Below are 19,267 nucleotides of genomic sequence, written 5' to 3'. Positions count from 1 at the left end.
TTGTTTTAATTAATAATAATAATAATAATAATAATAATAATAAGCTGTAAGCTGTAAGCTGTAAGCTGTATGCTGGTACTGACAACCATCTTAGAAGTCTGTTGCGAATAATAGACATGTTCAGCCGTGATATTCGGATGGAGTTTGGATTAGACAAATGTCGAATCCAAGCCATTCGCAAAGGTCATCACGAGCCGCATGCCGGACATAGCATTGGTGACCTCCACATCGGAGCTACGACCGAGACAGACTTCTACAAGTACCTAGGAATTCTGCAAGGAACCCATGCTCGAGTTGGTGATCTGAAGGAAGCTCTGCTGTCCGAATTCCTGCGACGTGTAAAGCTGGTGCTGAAATCGCATCTCTCGGGGAAGAATAAAATAAGTGCGTTGAATGTATTCGCTATCCCTTCACTGGCTTATGCATTCGGAATATTGCCGTGGACGAAGACTGACCTGGAAAACGTCCAGCGGCGGATACGGACAACTATGTCCAAATTCCGAATGCATCACCCAAAGTCTGCCGTGGAGCGGATGAACCTGCCTCGTGACATCGGAGGCAGGGGCGTGGTTGACGTGGCGGCACAACATCATCGCCAAGTCGACTCGCTGCGCGCTTATTTTTACAGTAAAGAGCAGGCGAGCCCCTTGCATGCGGCTGTCTGCAAGGCAGACTGTGGACTGACTCCACTTAACTTGAAGGATCGATCTTTCAATCCTCTGAGTGGGGTGAAGTCGGACCAGGAGCGGATCGAGGAATGGAAGTCGAAGGCAATGCACGGTAAACACGTGAATTGTCTTTGGCAGCCATTTGTCGATTTGCATCTGTCGAACAGGTGGCTGTGTGCTGGGGAGCTCTTTGCTGAGACGGAGGGGTTCATGTGTGCCATTCAGGATGGCGTGGTCGCCACCCGAGCTTATAAAAAGCTCATCATGAAAGAACGGGTGGAGAACGACCAGTGCAGAATGTGTGGTTCGGCGTTAGAGACGTTGGACCATCTCATTTCTGGCTGTACTGTTATGGCACCGGTGCAATACATCACCAGGCATAATGCTGTATGTAAGGTTATCCATCAAAACCTTGCATATAAGCATGGGCTGATCACGGGAACATGTCCGGTTTACCGATATGAGCCGCAAGCAGTACTTGATAGTTCTGCTTACAGCATGTATTGGGACCGGCAAGTTCTGACTGATCGCCATACCGCACACAACAAGCCTGACGTACTGCTAGTTGACAAGACGGGTCGCTCCGCGTATATTATTGATGTTGCTATCCCCCATAATAGCAACATTGAACGGAAATACGTGGAGAAGAAGGTGAACTATGAGCCATTGGCTCGGGAAATCAAAGAAATTTGGCGTCTCGAGCGGGTGGTTGTAGTTCCCATAATATTGTCAGCTACAGGTATTGTACCTAAATCCCTCACGGCTTCCCTTGATGTCCTGGGACTTTCGCACAGTCTGGTTCAAACCATGCAGAAGTACACCATTATGCATACGTGCTCGATGTTGCGGGGGGTGCTCGACGGATTCTCCCACTGACCTACCACCGGCCACCACCACCAGTGCCCCTTTAGTTTTTAAGTAGGTAGGATCGTCCGAGCCTAAATGCTTGGCACTTAGTGCTAGTATTAGGTAAAATCCGGCATCTGCCGAGATTGTGATAACTCGGAAATAATAAAAAATAAGAACAGCCTTTATTTAATACTCTTATTGTTCTTACAAAAAGTTTTTTTTCTCACTATCGTTGAGTTCTTTTCCTACTATCGCCACCACTTTCAAATAAAGGGGAAACTTTGAATGGCGAACACATATAAATAATGCATATTTTTTTGCAACTTCAGCCTTTACATTTAAACTTTGCCATAAGAAACGCTTTTTATACACAAACTAATCCCATTTCCGTTAACTTTTTAATAAAAGCGAGATAAACTAAACCTTTTCAAATAAAATTATTGCTTCCATTGCCTCTCAAAACTCAAGTTTCGTTGTATTACCTTTGTTTACTTTTGATTTACAATGAAACGTACACTCAAAAATTGGAATGAAATTCTCGCGGTGCACGCATCTTATGAATGAAAATATCGCATCGGTAGCTTTCAAATAGAGTTTGCTTGAGACTACGCAACGTAGATGCCCTCCAAATGTTTTTTTTTTTCATCGGAAATTTCTCTTTTTTCATACAAAATATACAAATTTGACACAGGCTATGACACATAACTTTTCGTACAATCAAATATAACTGACATGTTCTTTTCATCTCTCTCTCTTACCAATACGATTTGACAAAGATTATGCTTCGTCCTTCTTTAGTGCGTATCATGTGTACGGATAGGCTTCCACAATACATTTGCAAGTCGGGGTATTTTAGCGTGGGTACTGCATATTTGATATACTGGGGTCGTGGGTTTTGGGGCTTACGAGAACCATACAGAACACAGTTAATAATTAGGGGCTGTTTGGCGGGTAAAACTACAGAACAGGGGCAAAATGCAATAAATAGCGATGGAACTTTGAAATTTATTGATAAAGCTGAATGAAATGTCAGTTGACATTTCTTCCCATCTATTGACGTTTACATTGTCATTTTCAATGTTCGCGGTCAAATTAAAAAAAGAAAATCTTAACAGCGGCTTTGGCGGGAAATCACAAGACAATTTAGAAATTGACTGAAATCGTCGTATTTCGCCTTAAAAAACTATTTTAAGTTTAGAGAAACTGATTTGAATTGAATTTTATGTAATAATTATTGATAAAGCTGATTGAAATGACCGTAACAATTCTTTCAATTTGTTGGCGTTTACACTGCCATTTTCAATGTTATGGCTTTACGGAAAATCATGGAGCAATTTAGAATTATAAATTTTCGTATTTTCATTTCAAATGATATAATCAGACCTACTAGCTCCACTGATGACTGACGGGAACGCCCGTTGTCATATTAACTGTTTTCCGCCAGAAGAAAACCAAACTTAGAAGAATATGAGTAAATGCGGCGTCCGGTTTGGGCGAATGATTATGGATAGAAATCGGTAAGTGTGAATATGAGTACTGGATAATTCGATTCACTCAAAACAATCAAAGTAAAAAATTGATCAAAGTCGAAAAGTTACTTAGCGTTTTGCATACTGCTGTACAGTAGTTAATTAACTCCTTCTCTATTTGCAAGAATAAAACAACAATTGATTTGGAGGATTGAGTAACCATTTTCTGCAAATTTCATTGGTAATTCAAACCTCGCAACTAACAAATAAAAATCGGAAAAATTAGGTACTCATTCTTACGACTAGTCAATGGTTATTCGTTAATTGCAATTGAAAATGAACTTTCTGGCTAGTTCTATAGAAATCGTGCGTACGATAGTTGTGCGAATTGAAAATAAGTATTTTATTAAGGTTTTGTATAAAACAAATATTTTTTGTAGTTGTCTATCTGTCTGTGTTAGTTGATGCGAGAGGATTTTCTTTTTGTGGGTACTGTCCTGGACTCTTATCCTGTTTAGTAGGGGAGGAAATGTTGTTGCGTAGTTATTTTCAAGGTGTTTCGTTAACCAGCCGCCTTTAGAAATTTTACATATATATTTTTAGTATGGAATGGTCGCCGATCTTGGTTCGTTTTCGAATGAAGATGTCCGGGATGCTACTCTTGATTGCAGTTTGAGGATTTTCGGCGAACTGAAATCGCAAAATATTGGAGCTACTGTGTGAAAATGACTAAAACTAAAAATCCGACTGCAAAATAATGTTTACAAACAACACCGATTTTACTCCGCTGGAAATCTTAAAACTACAACCCTCTTTCCAACATGTACGACCTAAAAAATCAAGAGCGGCAACCATAACTTCATCTGAATAATTCATTAGTCAACTGGCTGTTAAATTACTGATTTTCCTGTAACCGGCTGTTAGCCGAATTTTCGAATAACAATCGAATTTTCAATTGTTGGGAAAAATTTTTGAATGATTTAGTTTTAAGCAACATCTTCATTTATTAAAGAAGACAGCCCTAGTCTAAAATCCGTAAAACACATGAAGTAACATAGTATATACTAATAATATTATCAGAATTTTTCGCGATTGCACGTTCTCCTGTAACTATTATAGATTTCGCACATCTGAAAATGCTTTCAGAAGCAGTGCATATTAACAAAACACTGCAACTGGCTTTATAAGGTAATCCTTACGTTAAAGATGGCATCGCACTTTTCGAAAAAAATTTACTAGCTTGCTGCATAAGTTTGTAACTTTAACGTTTAACTTTCAAACTCTCTTCGCAGCTTAATCAATGATATTATCTTGTTCCAAAATGCATCCAAAGTGTTGCAATATATGATGATATTACCGATGTCCATGGATTTTATCTCCAATAGGCAATTTTCGAGGATTCCAAACTTTATTTATTTATTTAACGGACAATAAACAGAGTAAACTTTATTATACTTTATAGTTATTTATTGTTCTTAGGAGGAGGAGAAAGCAATAATCGTATCTATGCTTAAAACTACTTTAATAAGAGAAGTTTAAAGAACCAAGCTGTTGTGTGTTGTAACTTCGACAAAGTCTATGAATCGGGGAATGGAAGTAGACTGCGCGCTCCGCGAAAATGTCTGCTTTGCGTGTATTTTAAGATGCAGGGCGACATGACAAATATGAAAACCTTAGATAACTATCGGTTACTATACAATTTTGAAGAAATGATCGAAAGTTAAACAACAAGCGAAACCAGTGTACACAAATATTGTAACAACTAAGTTGATTTATATTTATATTTGTTGAGAATTGAAAATTCTCTGAGTTAGAAGTTAAATTGCTAACGAAATTTTTATATTATTTACTCAAAGAAAGAAAAACTTTTGCAAACGTGGAAACAAAAAAAAACGATTGATTTAAAGTAAATTAAGTATATATGAGTAATTATGAATTAATTTTGCCCTAAACTCCCCAGAAAGGCATCAGTCCTCTCATATGTTGGAAACGGCACGGGGCGAACGTTTAGGTTGGGGTGGGCCACCATGTCATCTGGCCTCCCATAAAGAAGAAAGACCGGGGCCACTCGTCGCGTAGGTGCCTGAATCGACTCAAGGATAATTCTGCCCCGTCCATCACGCGAACATTAGGTTTTTTTTGTAATGGTGTACCCTTCCTTATTAGCCCGTTGGGCAGTTTAGCTCCTTTGGGATTGAAATTTTCGGTGGTATCAAGCCATCTCGGGACTTCACGTCTCTATTAGAAAAGTTTACCCCGGGTGGGTTTAGTTTTTCGACTATTAAGTCAAGGTACATGATAAGATCCCTGTGTCTTGGGAGGAAGGTACTATTTAAGAACCAAGAACCTCGGCCCTCAGGGTTAGCTCCAGCACGTACGTCCAATTCGAGATATTATCTCGCGCAGTCGTTGCTCACGACTAGCAAACCTACTAGGGGAGTTTGGCTGGCTGATGGCCTTGGAAACCTTGTTGGTGCCAAGGTGATGCAACGCCATACTCCCATTCGTAACAGAGTTGGCGTCCAACGTGGTCCCACAGTTGTTGCGTACGTAACAGAAACCTTTCATTAAATAATTTTTGACAATTCTTTTATCCACAATATAATTCATTTCATTCCACATGTAAATAGAAACATCGAATATGATGCGCTGTATTGTCCCGACCTGATTAATAATTTGTCCATGAACTTCTTCTTAGCAAAACACGGCCTACCATCATCGATAGAAAAAACTCTCACACAAACTCGATTGCCTGTCTCATGTCTGATTTGTTGAAGATATTGACGCAGAAATGATGTAAAGCTGTTCAAGCAATTAATTAAACTGATATTTGTTCGTGAGTTAGAGCAGAAAGATTTTGGAAGAAACTCCACTAAAACGTGTGGAATAGTCAAATTTTCTTTTTCAGAACAATGGTCTGAAAATCCTTATAACAGCTACAAATATTTTTAGGAAATCTTCAATGGGGTATAAAGGTTTTGCATATACAGCATTTAGTGGAAAGCCCGCTTCTCCAGGGATGTGAATTTACAAATTGCCAAACTATACATCTCTTGCATACCCTGACTCTTACTGGCATACCATTGAAACTTCTTCAGACATTCCGTTATATACAACGTGATATAAATCAGAACCTGCCTTTTGTCGCAACTGTGGCTAACATACTTGAATCTGTTCTTTAAAAGCGAAAAGTGGTAAAAACATTACGCATTAGCATAGACGGAGGTGTTTCTGTTGTGGGCCCGTTTTGATTTTCTATGCTCTTACAAGCAAAACGCGTCCATACTAATGTCACCTAAAGATGACTCTGGGGAGACTGATTCCATAGTCAGCGGGATCAGACTTTGGGTCAAACTTTAAATCTAAATTGATATCGTCAATACAACTACTCTAAATTTTGAAGATATTTTCGGTCCCCTATCATCTTTTAATCGGCTGAATATTTTATCTAACTTCCTGTATACTAAAGAGAGACCATTTTTGCCAAACAGGTTGTTTTGTATCGAACTAATTGAGAGAGGAAAACAATTTTACTAGTCAGATAGCTCATCCATAATATTATATTACTCGAAATGTCGGCAGTGCTTGTGGAAGTAGCGGAAGAGCAAATTCTTCCGTTAAAAAGTAAAAGAGCACGAAGCAATCCAGTGTAAAAATATTGAAACTATCGAAAAAACCTAATGCCAAATGATGAAAAATTTCGAACTCTACTCGTCCAGCAAAATTTCTATCGGGAATAATGGCAGAACTAAGTGTGATGGCCACACGTGAATATTTTGGATAAAATGGATTTATCAAGTAAAACAGCGCGAGGACAATTGGATAAATTTTTAGATCCAGATCCACACGCACTTTTGGGAGAAGTTACATCAGAATCGTTTTGGGATCAGAGGCGACTAGAAACGTAATTGAGGATAGGCTAAGTTCGTCTTGTTCCTTTCAATGTAAACGATGAAGAGAGCATAACGGACCTTCTGCTATAAATTTAGTATGGAGAAGATTTTGATGTGAAAGTTCGCGATTTTAATTAGCCCAAACGGGAAGCCGATGATGTTGTGAATGAATTATATCCCGAGTTAACTCATGTTCAAGCCATTTGTTACCTATTTTGCTATGAAAAAAGTACCAGTACTTCTAGCTAGCTGGAAAGAAAATCAGTAATATCAAATAATTAGTTTAATTTATTAGTGTTTATTTTGCCGATGAAAATTTGTTCGAGTTATAACTTCGCTTTTTTGGCACTAGGCGATGTCAATTCTTCTACACAACTATCAGGTGTAGCACTTTTGCAAGGATCACTGACGTCACTTTTGCTTTCATCTGAAAAATATCTCAGGACAAAATCATTGTCATTTCCAAGTAAACTTGGATTCAGCTTTGTAAGGAGCGTTGTGTTGAAGAAAGTATTAAAAAAACGCTTGCTAAAAGTGTATTCGGCCGATGTTTGCGTTCTCGACTTTGTTGTGACCTTTTGTGTAATCTTTGTATAATTGTCACTATTTTTTAAAATTACAAGTGCTCGTAGGCCTAGGAGCGCAGCCCAGTTTGGGGGGATCTCTTGTGTTCCATGGAATTCCTTTCTATTCCGTTCGCTATAAGAAGCTACTAATACACGAGCCTCGTTTCTTGTGAACGATTTATGAAAATTACCAAATTCCCTAATCGGCATCTCAAACTCATAACAGTTAAAGAGTATGGGTATCGTCTTTTTGACAAAATTTTGAATTCCTGGAGACTTTTGGAAATCGTAATCATATGAATATTTAAATAGTTCATAGAACTGTCGTCCAACTGGTCTTAGCAAATTGCGATAGTTACAAGGTCGATTTTCCCTTCGTCTCTGTTGTACTTCTCTACGCTTAGCTCGTTTCTCTGCATAGGTGTCCCCCTGAGTTTTAAGCTCGTAAATCTTTTCAACCCAATTATCCCTGTTCACATCCGTGAGAAGTCCCCTGTTTTTCCGTGGAATATCTTTCACCGTCGCAACCGGGTTTTTGGCGAAGAATTTCTCTATGACGCTATAACGAGTTCGGCAACTGGTTCGGGTATGTGTCTTCATTATTTTGGCGAGTTCAGCCCACTTTCCTTTGCCATTCTGTTTGACATATTCAATGAGTTTCTCATCGTCCTCAACTGTCCACGCTTGATGTACATTCTGGTATTTTATGGTGTTATGCCAACGAGTTTTCACTTGACTTCTACTTCGATTAGGGAAAAGCGACATTGGAATGCATGCGAAATTTTCGCCATATTTTTCTAAAGCAGCTAACAATACACAGTCTTCTTCGCGAGAGAATCTACCTTTTTTGATGTTGGGATTTAAAACATTTGTATATCTGTAAGCGAAATTGATGCGATATCAATGAGTGAAATGTGCAAAAAAAATGTAAGTTGATATTACCGTCTACATATTGACTTTTTATCTCTGTTGATAAAGTATCCACGGACCTTGTTCCAATTTACATTTCCGCCCGTTGAATTAAGTTTAACTGCTCTTAAAAGTTGTCGATCTTCATATGCTGTCCATTTCTTTGAACTATTCAAATTCAAATTCACTGTGTGTTGGAATTGTACAAAACATTGGTTTTCGGATCTTCCAGGAATTTCTTGGCTAATCAAGGACCAATTTTGGAAATTGTATTTTTTAGCTACCCTCATGAGATTCTCGTTTTCATGTTTTCTCCATTCACCACGATTGAGATCAGGTCTCAAGTAGCCTTGCCACATTGCGTAACAGTTCGCTTCCGAGTGTCTTTCCTTGAGACTCATTTTCGACACGAGCTCCCAATCAATTTTGAAATTATCACCTGCAATTTCAAACAGGTTCGCCAGCCTACTAGAATGCTGCTTCATATTTTTCCTAGTAACTCGATTAAATTCATGTTTTTCAATCCTCTTCCTAGTGTGTAGATAATTCAAAACCTTATAAAAGAAAAAAAAATGCCTGAAAATCTAATGCAAGATCAGATTTTTAAATATTATATTTCCGTGGTAAATTAGAGACGTTGGATCAGTAAGCAGAGCAGAGGTCGAAGGCAGGGTGTAAACGTGAATGCAGAAACTTACATGAGATCATCTTGCGAGAAAATAACCCGGTTTATTGTGCAAAGTACCATAGAAAGCATAATGGCGGCATATAGTGGATATCGACAGCTATTGCCAGCTTCCCGATGGAATCAGTGCTTAAATTATAGTAAACTAGGTGGTAACAAGTTGAGTCGTGTGACTCAAGCAAGTCTGCAACTCGACCTCTTCGCAACAGCGTGAGCTAGTGGTCAAGACATTTGAAAAAGCGTAGAAAATTAAGGCAACTCCGAAGAGCCACAGTATATGTTCCGCAAAGGAGAACGTTGCGATGGTTAAGTTGGTTGATTGTCAGCCTTTCGACCTCGTTGCCTGGGTTATGATACACAACTTGGGATATACAAAGGAAAAAAAGGTATAAAATTGCAAATCAACAGATCGACGATTCATGGAAAAGTGTGCCTCCATGGTACGTTCTCAGTTTTGTATAAAGATCGGTAATATAGTCCCCCAGCTTTCGAAAGAGTAATATTCTACTTAGTAGAGGCATGTACAAGATTTAATCAGGACAGATATTAATGGTTGTTTTTTTCTTAAATGAGGAACCTTAAGTGCATGAGAGTTCGATTTATACATAGTTAAAAATGCAATTTGTGTTATCTTTGTAGACTGCTTTATACAAGTAATTCGTTCTGGAAATAACTGTATCGATAGCAGTTCACTTTCGTAAATAACTGGCTCAACGATGAGACAATAAGCATGGACAAGTTCATTTAAGTCAGTGTTTAACTCAGATTTAAGCTCAAATACTTGATAGAGCAAAACTGCTACAGCCTACGGTCCAATGTACCGTGGCTGTGATGATAGCTTGATGTCGGTTCTATGTGCCGGGCACCAAAAGGGCTGACATTCAAAAATCTAAAACAAAGGCGATGTCGCCGTTATATGAATAATAATAATTATATATAATAATATAATTATATACAATTTGTCTAGCTTAAAGAACATGTTATGATAATCATATGTCATTCAGACGAATGAGATGAATTTGCTTTTGTCATCAACGCATGTTATGGTGTTTCCTAATGCGATCTATATATATGTGTTATGATAATGGAAATAGAACAACGCCAAAATCACCCCAATGTAGCTAACGGCTAATGGTGCGTGGTTGGAGGCTGGACTTGTTGTGGTAGTTCAGCTGATATTCGGAATTTCAGCTGGCTTTTCAGTTTTTGGATTTTGATCTCGTTGACTTTATAAGTCGTTGGCGTATATGTTGAAGGTATCGCCCGCGGCTGGATAATCAAATTCACTCCCGTTTTTGCGTACGACATTCGATCAACGGATGCGTGGTGGTAGTGGCCGTAAATCGGAATTGAAGTCATGTTTCGTGATACATCCGGGCTCCATCTATAATAACCTGGATCCATGTACATCGACTGTAACGGTTTGACTACTACACGCTGCACCGCAATTCTGGTTAGCTCATCATATATGTAGTAAAAATCCAGATGTGGTGGAGTACCAACAATTGGTGTAGCTGTTTTGAGAATCCACATCGTTTCATTGACCAACGTTGGGTACGCAATTACATTGAAAAGTTCAAAGGCATCATCCGTAATTAAAAGTAGTCGCAGCTTGGAAAAGTATTTCATTGTTGGCAATTCGGCCTTTGGTTGCCAATAATTTATAGATAGATATAGAATTTATTGCCAATAATATGTTACAATGTGTTTTAACAAAGCTAAAAGTTCAGAGTCCAGTTAAACTAACTTCCTTCGATTGCCAGTGTTGTATGCGCGCAATTTGCACTTTATGTCTTAATAGATAATTTAGAGGAAAATAGCAATTAAAAACGTCTTGAATTTTAAATAAAACTAAAGCTTAATCTAACTTAACCTATTTAAATTTTATAAGCTAATTATTTACAATAAAGGATTTATTAACGGATTATCTACAAGTGAAATCTCATCATAAAATTTCTTTTCCAATACATTAATTACTGAATCAATTAAGTCAACTTTAGCTAAAGAGTGCAGTGCTTTCGTGCTGAAGAATTTCGAACGATTTAAGATTATTTTCAGGAGGACATTAAAGGCTGGAAAATCATTTTAAAAATTAACAGCTTATTTTCTATGCTTAGTTGGGACTTTTTATTAATTAATGGGTACAGAACTTTAATCAGACTATTAACCCTATTTATCGTCTGAGTAATCTGATCTTTATAAATTAAAGATTTGTCGAGCGTAAACCCCAAATACTGAAGCGGCTTAGTCCACTTTACTTTACATTCATTTATGGATAAATTTGAGGTAGGTATATAAGGAATAGATCTACGTTTAGTAAAAGATATGGCTTGAGTTTTTTGTTCGTTAATTTTAATTCTCCATTTTTTTAAATATTCTTTTATAACACCTATTGCATGTTCCACTGATGTTTTGATTTTAGAATAGAAAGTGTCTGCTGTATAAATTGCAGTATCGTCCGTAAATATTGCAATTTGTACACTGTCTGTGTACCTTAAATGATCTGCCACTATGGAAACTATTCACCAGATTAATAAGGTAAGCCGGAAAGTTCGCCTTTATGTGCCTGTAGAGTAAACCATTGTGCCAAACTCTATCAAAAGCTTTTTCTATATCTAGCATTTTTTACAACCATTAACTGATGGTTTGTTGAATGCCTTTTCCTAAATCAAAATTGTTCGTTCGGTATCATTTTTTGACATTCCACGTGAACAGAAAGATGTGGTCTGATGATCTTTTCAAATACTTTTGCAAGATTGCTCAGAAGACATTCGTAAAATATAGTTATGTGGGGTATCAAATGAAAGGTCTCGGTTAGTACTTTCCGAAGCTGTTCTTAGTTTTGAGAATTGTTGGAAAGGCGGGGAGTACGGGGAGGTTTAAAATGGTCATTTACTTAATGGGGCAATTCTCAGAAAGTGCCCAACCGGTGGCTAGGCTCCGAAATACCCCTTCAAATAAAGTTAATAATTGTATACTACTATAATTTTCAGTAATTGACTTCAGAACCTGCCTTAAGTTCATCTTAGCACTACGAAATTTTACAGCAATATAGGTTTGATATAATATATATCCCACCAATTTTGGTAGAAATCGCACTATTACTAACAGTTATAATAAGTCAAGGTTGTCACTTCTTTGGAAATTCAAGATTTTGAATGTCAATATTACCCGAAAGTGGATATTTTCACATATATGTGTATATTACGTGTTACGTACTAATGGGACAAATTCACATTCAAATGTCTTTATAAAAGAAATACACAAAACCTTCCATACCTGAAGCGTCCAGCTTCCGATTTCCCGACTTGTTTAGATAATCTGGTGAAAGAAATCTTGGATGGATACGTTGGTGGTGGACATCAATGAGTATGTTTGTTATTGTCGACTGCACTTTTTGGATATTGGCTATAATCATCATCATTCCGATGAATATCAAACGCAATTTACTAATCTCGTCAATTCGTACAGTTAAGTTGTTTCTCAACAAGTCCACCTTTTTCTCCAGGTTATCGAAATTTGATTTGATAGGTAATTTGAACTCCTTGTTTGCTACATGTCTGCTGTATTACCTATGCTATTTCTTGGCTATATAACGTGTCCATCAATTCTTTCAGTTCCTTCTTGGCTTCGATAAAGTTTGTGGCGTTGACACAATGCGTGGTCTTACAATGATCTCTATGGGTCATGAAACGCTTTAATTTTCCAATAAAGGTTTTCATTCGAGGGCTGCTAATTAACTCGATATGTACCGCGTTCGTTGCGAAGCATACAAAGCACCTCGTCCTGCGTAGTGAACCTACACCGGCCTGCAAAAATCAACTCCCGTGTTAATGAATGGTCTTGCAGGTTCGACTCAATCGGTTGATCCCCCATAATTTCGGAGAAAAATTTGAGTTTGGATCGACTACCGGTTATGCATTGGAGAAATATACCTCTAACTACAGTTTTCCACTTTGCCGTCCAAAATCGTTGCCTTATTTTCGCCATTAGGGACAATTGACCACTGTGCGCATTTCAAATGTGAAGATCTTCTATAATTAACTTCGTCACGGGATGATCACTAGGTAAAACCATCGGATGTTTTTCGTCATATTGAAACAACGAATTTTCATCGTTGTGTCAGGCTTTGCATGGGGCTGTTAGTAGGCACCTTTTGATAATTTTTCAACTCTCGAATGTTGTTTTCTTGTTGTTCTAGTAACAGCCAGTGCGCTTCGTTTTCACTCGACCTCACATTCTTCATTAGGCAAAGTCGTTTGTGGCCACTGTGATTCCCATCTGTGTAAAAATAAAGGATCATAGGTTGCTCATGAGTGATCTTGAAAAAGTTCCTCTAGATAGAACGTCAGCCGGATTCTAAGTCTCCATTGTTCTGGTAGCGATTTTCTCTGCATTGATGCGATCCGATTCGCTACGAATGTGGTAAATGACGAAAACTGTGCGTTGATCCATGCTACTACAATTTTCGCGTCGGTCCAGAAAATAGTCTTAACTTTACTGTAATTTAGATCATTTTTGACTTTATAAGCTAGATCAGCAGCTAAGACTGCAGAGCTTAACTCAAACCGAGGAATCGTTTGCATCTTAATAGGTGCTACGCGAGACTTAGCACACAAAAGTGGTACAATGATTCTTCCTGTTCTATCTTTTGACCTTGCGTACATCACCGTTCCATATGCTGTTTCCGATGTGTCTGCAAATACGTGAAGCTGTATCATCTGCTTCTGTATTTCGAGTCCTTCCGGGAGACTGTCTGCTCCTGCTAAGATGTTATCCACGTAACAATTGCGTTTAAGTACTTTTGTTCCTAGTGGATATTTACGTTCTCGATCTTATGCAAGTTGCTGAACACATTTGATAGCCAAATACGATGATACTGTACTTCCGAAAATGACTGTGTCCAGTTGGAAAATATCTAGTGAGTGCAATGAATGTGTTCGCCAAAAAAATTATGCATGATCAGGATGCAGCAGTATTTGGGAGATGTATCCCCGTCGGATGTCCGAAGAAATTACATATTTTGGCAAGCGAAATCTAAGCAGCATAATTGATATCACATCTTGCAGTGTTGGCCCAGTGTACGGAATATCGTTGAGTGAAAATCCACTTGCAGTTTTGCCCGATGCATTTAATACCACTCGTAATTGTGCTGTAGAGCCAGGTTTCATGACACAGTGATGCGGAAGGAGGTAGTGGTCCTTTCGTAAAATTTGATGGTCGATCCTCCATGAAATCGACATATGATTGTTGCATCTCCGGACTCTGCTGTAGGCGGCATCCAAGAGCGTAGAACTGGCGCAAAGCAATATATTTTGGTTCCCCTAACTTACTTGGATAGTCAGAAAAAGGCAACTTGTTGAGTAAATCTACCAGTTGCGTCTCTTGTCGTTGTTTCTGTCAAAATAGCTTCCCATCTCTGTTCTGCGGCGATCAAGGGTCGTCTCGTCGTTTCAACTTCTTCTATCTGCCAAAATCTAGTGATAATTCGATTAAACTCCTCTTCTTCTGATGATATCGCAAATGCTCGTTTGCTCGTTTATGTGAACGTTGTCTACTTTTCCAAACTGTTCTTTGTGGTATCGGTAATGTATCATCTAGCTTGATACACTCTCCCCTTACTAGTTGATAGTAAAATTCCGCACCTAACAGTACACCAACCCGGTGTGATTTGTTAAATTGTAGGTCAGCCGGAGCAATATCTCCCGGAATATTCCAACTGGATACGTCTATTTGTTGGTGTAATTATCGTTAGCAGTACTTACGCATCCATTCTTTCCAATGATTCTCCCACTTGAAGATGGCACGCTTACACTTCTGGTGTTTGCCACTACTAATACCTTGAATTCGGTTATTGTTCAAGGCCATCGGCAACTGTAACTTTCTCGCTATTTCATCATCATCAACAGTGCAACAACCGGTATCCGGTCTAGGCCTGCCTTAATAAAGAACTCCAGACATCCCGGTTTTGCGCCGAGGTCCACCAATTCGATATCCCTAAAAGCTGTCTGGCGTCCTGACCTACGCCATCGCTCAATCTTAGGCAGGGTCTGCCTCGTCTTCTTTTTCTACCATAGATATTGCCCTTATAGACTTTCCGGGTGGGATCGTCCTCATCCATATGGATTAAGTGACCCGCCCACCGTAACCTATTGAGCCGGATTTTATCCACAACCGGACGGTCATGGTATCGCTCATAGATTTCGTCATTGTGTAGGCTACGGAATCGTCCATCCTCATGTAGGGAGCCAAAAATTCGTCGGAGGATTCTTCTCTTGAACGCGACCAAGAGTTCGCAATTCTTCTTGTTCCGAGGAATACATGAGGACTGGCAAGATCATTGTCTTGTACACTCGCTATTTGCTCGATGATAACATTTATTTGAGAGTTTGTGTCTAATACTGCTGTTGATCATTATAGTGTCTAGTAGAATGTAGCTGCGCGGTTTTGCTCTGTCGAATGCTGTTAAAGATATTTCGTGTCTTCATTCGGGCTGGTTGTTTGTCCTTTGGTGATGTGTTTGACTTTTTAGTTAGATGTTCGTTCGTTGGAATGTAGCAAAGTGTTGTGAATAAATCCTTGAATTGCATCCATTTACAGTAGTCATCATCGAATTTCTGTAGTGTGACTTTCGGTGACTTGACACCAGCCTGTCAGTCTCGATATGTTCGTTAAGCTTGATTAAAGTACTTTGTACTCGATCGTCGTATTCCAAAAATCTGTCGTAGTCGTACTCGCATTCAGCTCTGCTATCCGTAGATGTAGATCTTCGATTTGGGACCACATTCTGTTGATAGTCTCTATTTCAACAGTTGCGTATGATTCTCTGAGGTTTTTAAATTGAACCCGATTTGATGCCTCAAACATATTTTGTTGTCGACGACTCTGGCGATACTGATGAGCCCTGTTGGTTCTCGGAATGAGCTTGGAGACTTAGGTATCAATTCCTCTTTTTTTCCTTTATGGATTGCGTCTTGCTTTATAGTGTTTCTATCGCCTCAGTAAATTGACTTAAATATTTTTCATATAACTTCTAGATGCTGCCGTATACATTGTGAATGAAGTATTTATGCGTTCGAAGTTCCTCCATTTCTACAAGCTTTGAGTTAGTCTCCTCAAACTTCTTGTAGTCGTCTGAGTCGCTCGCGGTGGTAATCGTAGGTTTTTTTGCTAAGTCGGATCTTTCGTATTGTTAATGATCCTCTGGATCTCTGTAGTGTATCCTGAACCACGATGATGACCTCGGGTTGCTCCATCTTAAATTCATACCGCTGTAACTTGCAAGTTTAATAGTATAGGAATTTGCGTTGAATTTCGAACTTCTCCAACTTATAGAAGGATCGATATATGTGTTTACTTTCTTATCGTTCTCTACTCGGAAGAACTTCGTAGAATAGGAAATTTGTGTAGAAAGAACTTTGTAGTATAGAAAGTATCTGTACGCGTTCTTTTCATTTTGGGATCACCAAATGTTTAACACAGGTTTAAGCTCAAATGCTTGAGAGAGCAAAACTGCTACAGCCTACGGTGCAATGTACCGTGGCTATTATGATACCTTAATGACGGTTCTATGTAGGGGACACCAAAAGGTTTGAGGTTCAAGAAACTGAAACAAAAACGATGTCGCCGTTTGGATTGTCGAAATAAATCTAATCTTTATTTGAATAACTTACTTTGATATACAAATTTTCTAGCTTTAATAATATCTTATGATAATAATGTTATTCAGACGGATGAGAGGAATTTGCTGACTTTCAAAAGATTTACTTTTCTCGTCAACGCGATCTATGGAGTTTTCTTACGCGTCGTAAATATATTATGTATATGGTATGATAATACGAAAATGACATGGGATTAGAACTATTTGTTGCGCTAAAAATTTTAGAACCAATCTACATATATGATTTAATTGCAGTGCATATTATAAAAATTAAAATAGTAGGATTTGCACGAAACTTTTCAGTATTATGCATTATGCTATATTTTGTGTTACTGACCAATTTCGTAATCCTGGTGGTTTTTGAGGTCATTTTTGAAAATTTGGTAGCATACTATTCATCCTCATTCATCATTTATTTGAATAGATTCCGGAATGAGATACATTTTTGGAAATCTGATCACCATTGCGACATACAAGGAACCATCAACATTCACCTTTGTAATGCAGAGCTGTACAACCACTTTTATCCAGCTCATTGTAAAGTTACGATTTCAGTTTGTTATCCTCGGCAATTCAGGATATGCTAGTTTTCCTTTTTTCAATAACTTGTGAACCACGTCCAGGCTTCGAATTTGGAACTGGAACCAACATTTTCTCCTGACAGGTGGGAATTAATTTTGCTTTCAAGTATTCGTCAACTAATAGGCTACTTTGAGACCATTGATAATTTCTCCTATCTAGGGCCGAAAATCACAACCGATAACAGCTATGATGATGAAATCCGCGCACGGTTGTTGGCAGCCAACAGGGCCTATTTCAGCTTACAAAAACTGTTCCGCTCGAAACGTCTCACCATAGGGTCAAAGCTGTTACTGTACAAGACAATGATCTTGCCAGTCCTCATGTATTCCTCGGAGACTTGGGTTCTTAGCAAAAAGAATTGCGAACTCGTAGCCGCATTCGAGAGAAGAACCTTTCGAAGAATTTTAGGCCCCCTACATGAGGATGAACGATTCCGTAGCCTACATAACAACGAAATCTATGAGCGATACCATGACCGTCCGTTTGTGGATAAAATCCGGCTCAATAGGTTACGGTGGACGCGTCACTTAATCCGTATGAATGAGGATGATCCAACCCGGAAAGTCTATAAGGGCAATATCTATGGTAGAAAAAGAAGACGAGGCAGACCCTGCCTAAGATTGAGCGATGGCGTAGGTCAGGACGCCAGACAGCTTTTAGGGATATCGAATTGGTGGACCTCGGCGCAAAATCGGGATGTTCCTTATAAAGGGAGGCCAAGACCGGATACTGGTTGTTACGCCGTTGATGATGAAGAGTAGGCTATTTATGGTCTCTTCAATATGCAAACCAAAAATATGCTACTTTTAACTACATCGAGCGAGTCGCAAATCTATGACTCTATCAATCTGACCGTCCGTTTAAATAAATCCTGGGATTTGAAAACCTCGCGTTTGCATCCAGATCACGCTTTTCATAAAATAAAACGGCGAAATCGATCACGAGCCGACCCCACTTCAGACTTTTATTAGGGTACAATTTCGTTATATTCAGGAAAGTGAACAGGGGATAGACCGGAATTATAGTAGATAAATGAATAACAAACGCTCGGAAAGTTTTTCTTTTCCAATTAGTGTTGATACTTTAGTTTAGCGTCCATGGTTATTTGCAAATAACTCTAGGTAAGTTTTCTTAAAAGGCGTGAATGGCTACCATATGTAAACATACCTGTGTTTTCACCGCTTGAACTAAATTGCGCCTGTCAGTAACAGTCCAGTGATGTTGGGGAATCATTTTCAAATCTAAGGGAAACAGTTCACCTTTCTCTTCGACTCTAGTCCTGTAATCACTATTCACAGGCGCAGGAAATTTATCTAGGTCCTTAAAAAATGGTGCCCCACATTTTCCATATGGATATGTAGCACTTTTCCTTGAACCTTCGAGAGTATCCTTGTTTCGCAAATATTTCTGCTCACATTTATGCAGTAAGCCAGTAAGCATTTCATGAAGATTTAAGAGCTTAGCTTGCATTTCTCTGTTTGTGATTATAGCATTTTTGTTGACCACTATCATATAATTGCGAAGTATATTCTTGGCATGCTGTACGTGATTATGCATCCGTTGAATTCCAATGAATTGAATTTCATCGTCTGAGTCGGAATCTAATTCGGTGTAATTTGCCTCGTTGTTTCCGTTAAAGCTGCTTCCCAGCCTTCCATTATTTAACTCCATATTAGCTCACTACATTTATAACTTTATTACTGCAAAAGACAATGTAAATATATTAGAATTTCATGGTTTAAGCAACCTTTAAAACCCTTCCCCACAAAGCTCTCTCCAGTCCATATACTTGTCCGTTTACATTAACCTAAGTTTCCACTGTCAAATAAGATAGACCCCCTCGCAAATTTTAAGGTGCGTGTACAGTCAGAAGTCGACAGAGGATTGTCCCGTGCTCAATCTAACCCAGGATTCATTAATCGTTATCATAATAAAATTACATGCAAAATATAAAATGATTTGCTCTTATCCAACAATTACAATCGT

The 19,267-nt window shown here is 38.6% G+C and overlaps 1 protein-coding gene across 1 annotated transcript; it reads right to left on the bottom strand.

Annotated features, from left to right (window-relative positions):
• Positions 1-4,615: 4,615 nt before the first annotated feature.
• LOC119660434 lies at positions 4,616-19,257 on the bottom strand. The gene is made up of 3 exons (XM_038068984.1): positions 18,449-19,257; positions 8,388-8,908; positions 4,616-8,322 (listed from the first exon to the last, which is right to left on the bottom strand). The coding sequence occupies exons 1-3, from the start codon at positions 18,950-18,952 to the stop codon at positions 7,206-7,208; spliced, it is 2,142 nt and encodes a 713-aa protein (XP_037924912.1). The 5' UTR covers positions 18,953-19,257; the 3' UTR covers positions 4,616-7,205.
• Between the last annotated feature and the right edge of the window lie 10 nt (positions 19,258-19,267).

Source organism: Hermetia illucens, chromosome 6 (genome assembly GCF_905115235.1).
Source record: "Hermetia illucens chromosome 6, iHerIll2.2.curated.20191125, whole genome shotgun sequence".
In the NCBI taxonomy this organism is placed as follows: domain Eukaryota; kingdom Metazoa; phylum Arthropoda; class Insecta; order Diptera; family Stratiomyidae; genus Hermetia; species Hermetia illucens.
This window is presented reverse-complemented; position numbering and strand designations above follow the sequence as displayed.

Bases quoted from the DNA above. Each gene is read 5' to 3' on its own strand.
- LOC119660434 (XM_038068984.1), bottom strand. From the start codon at position 18,952: ATGGAGTTAAATAATGGAAGGCTGGGAAGCAGCTTTAACGGAAACAAC. The intron at 8,909-18,448 runs GTATGTTTACAT...TTCTTTTATAAG, and splicing joins TTCAAGCGGTGAAAACACAG to GTTTTGAATTATCTACACAC. The intron at 8,323-8,387 runs GTAATATCAACT...TTTCGCTTACAG, and splicing joins AAAAAGTCAATATGTAGACG to ATATACAAATGTTTTAAATC.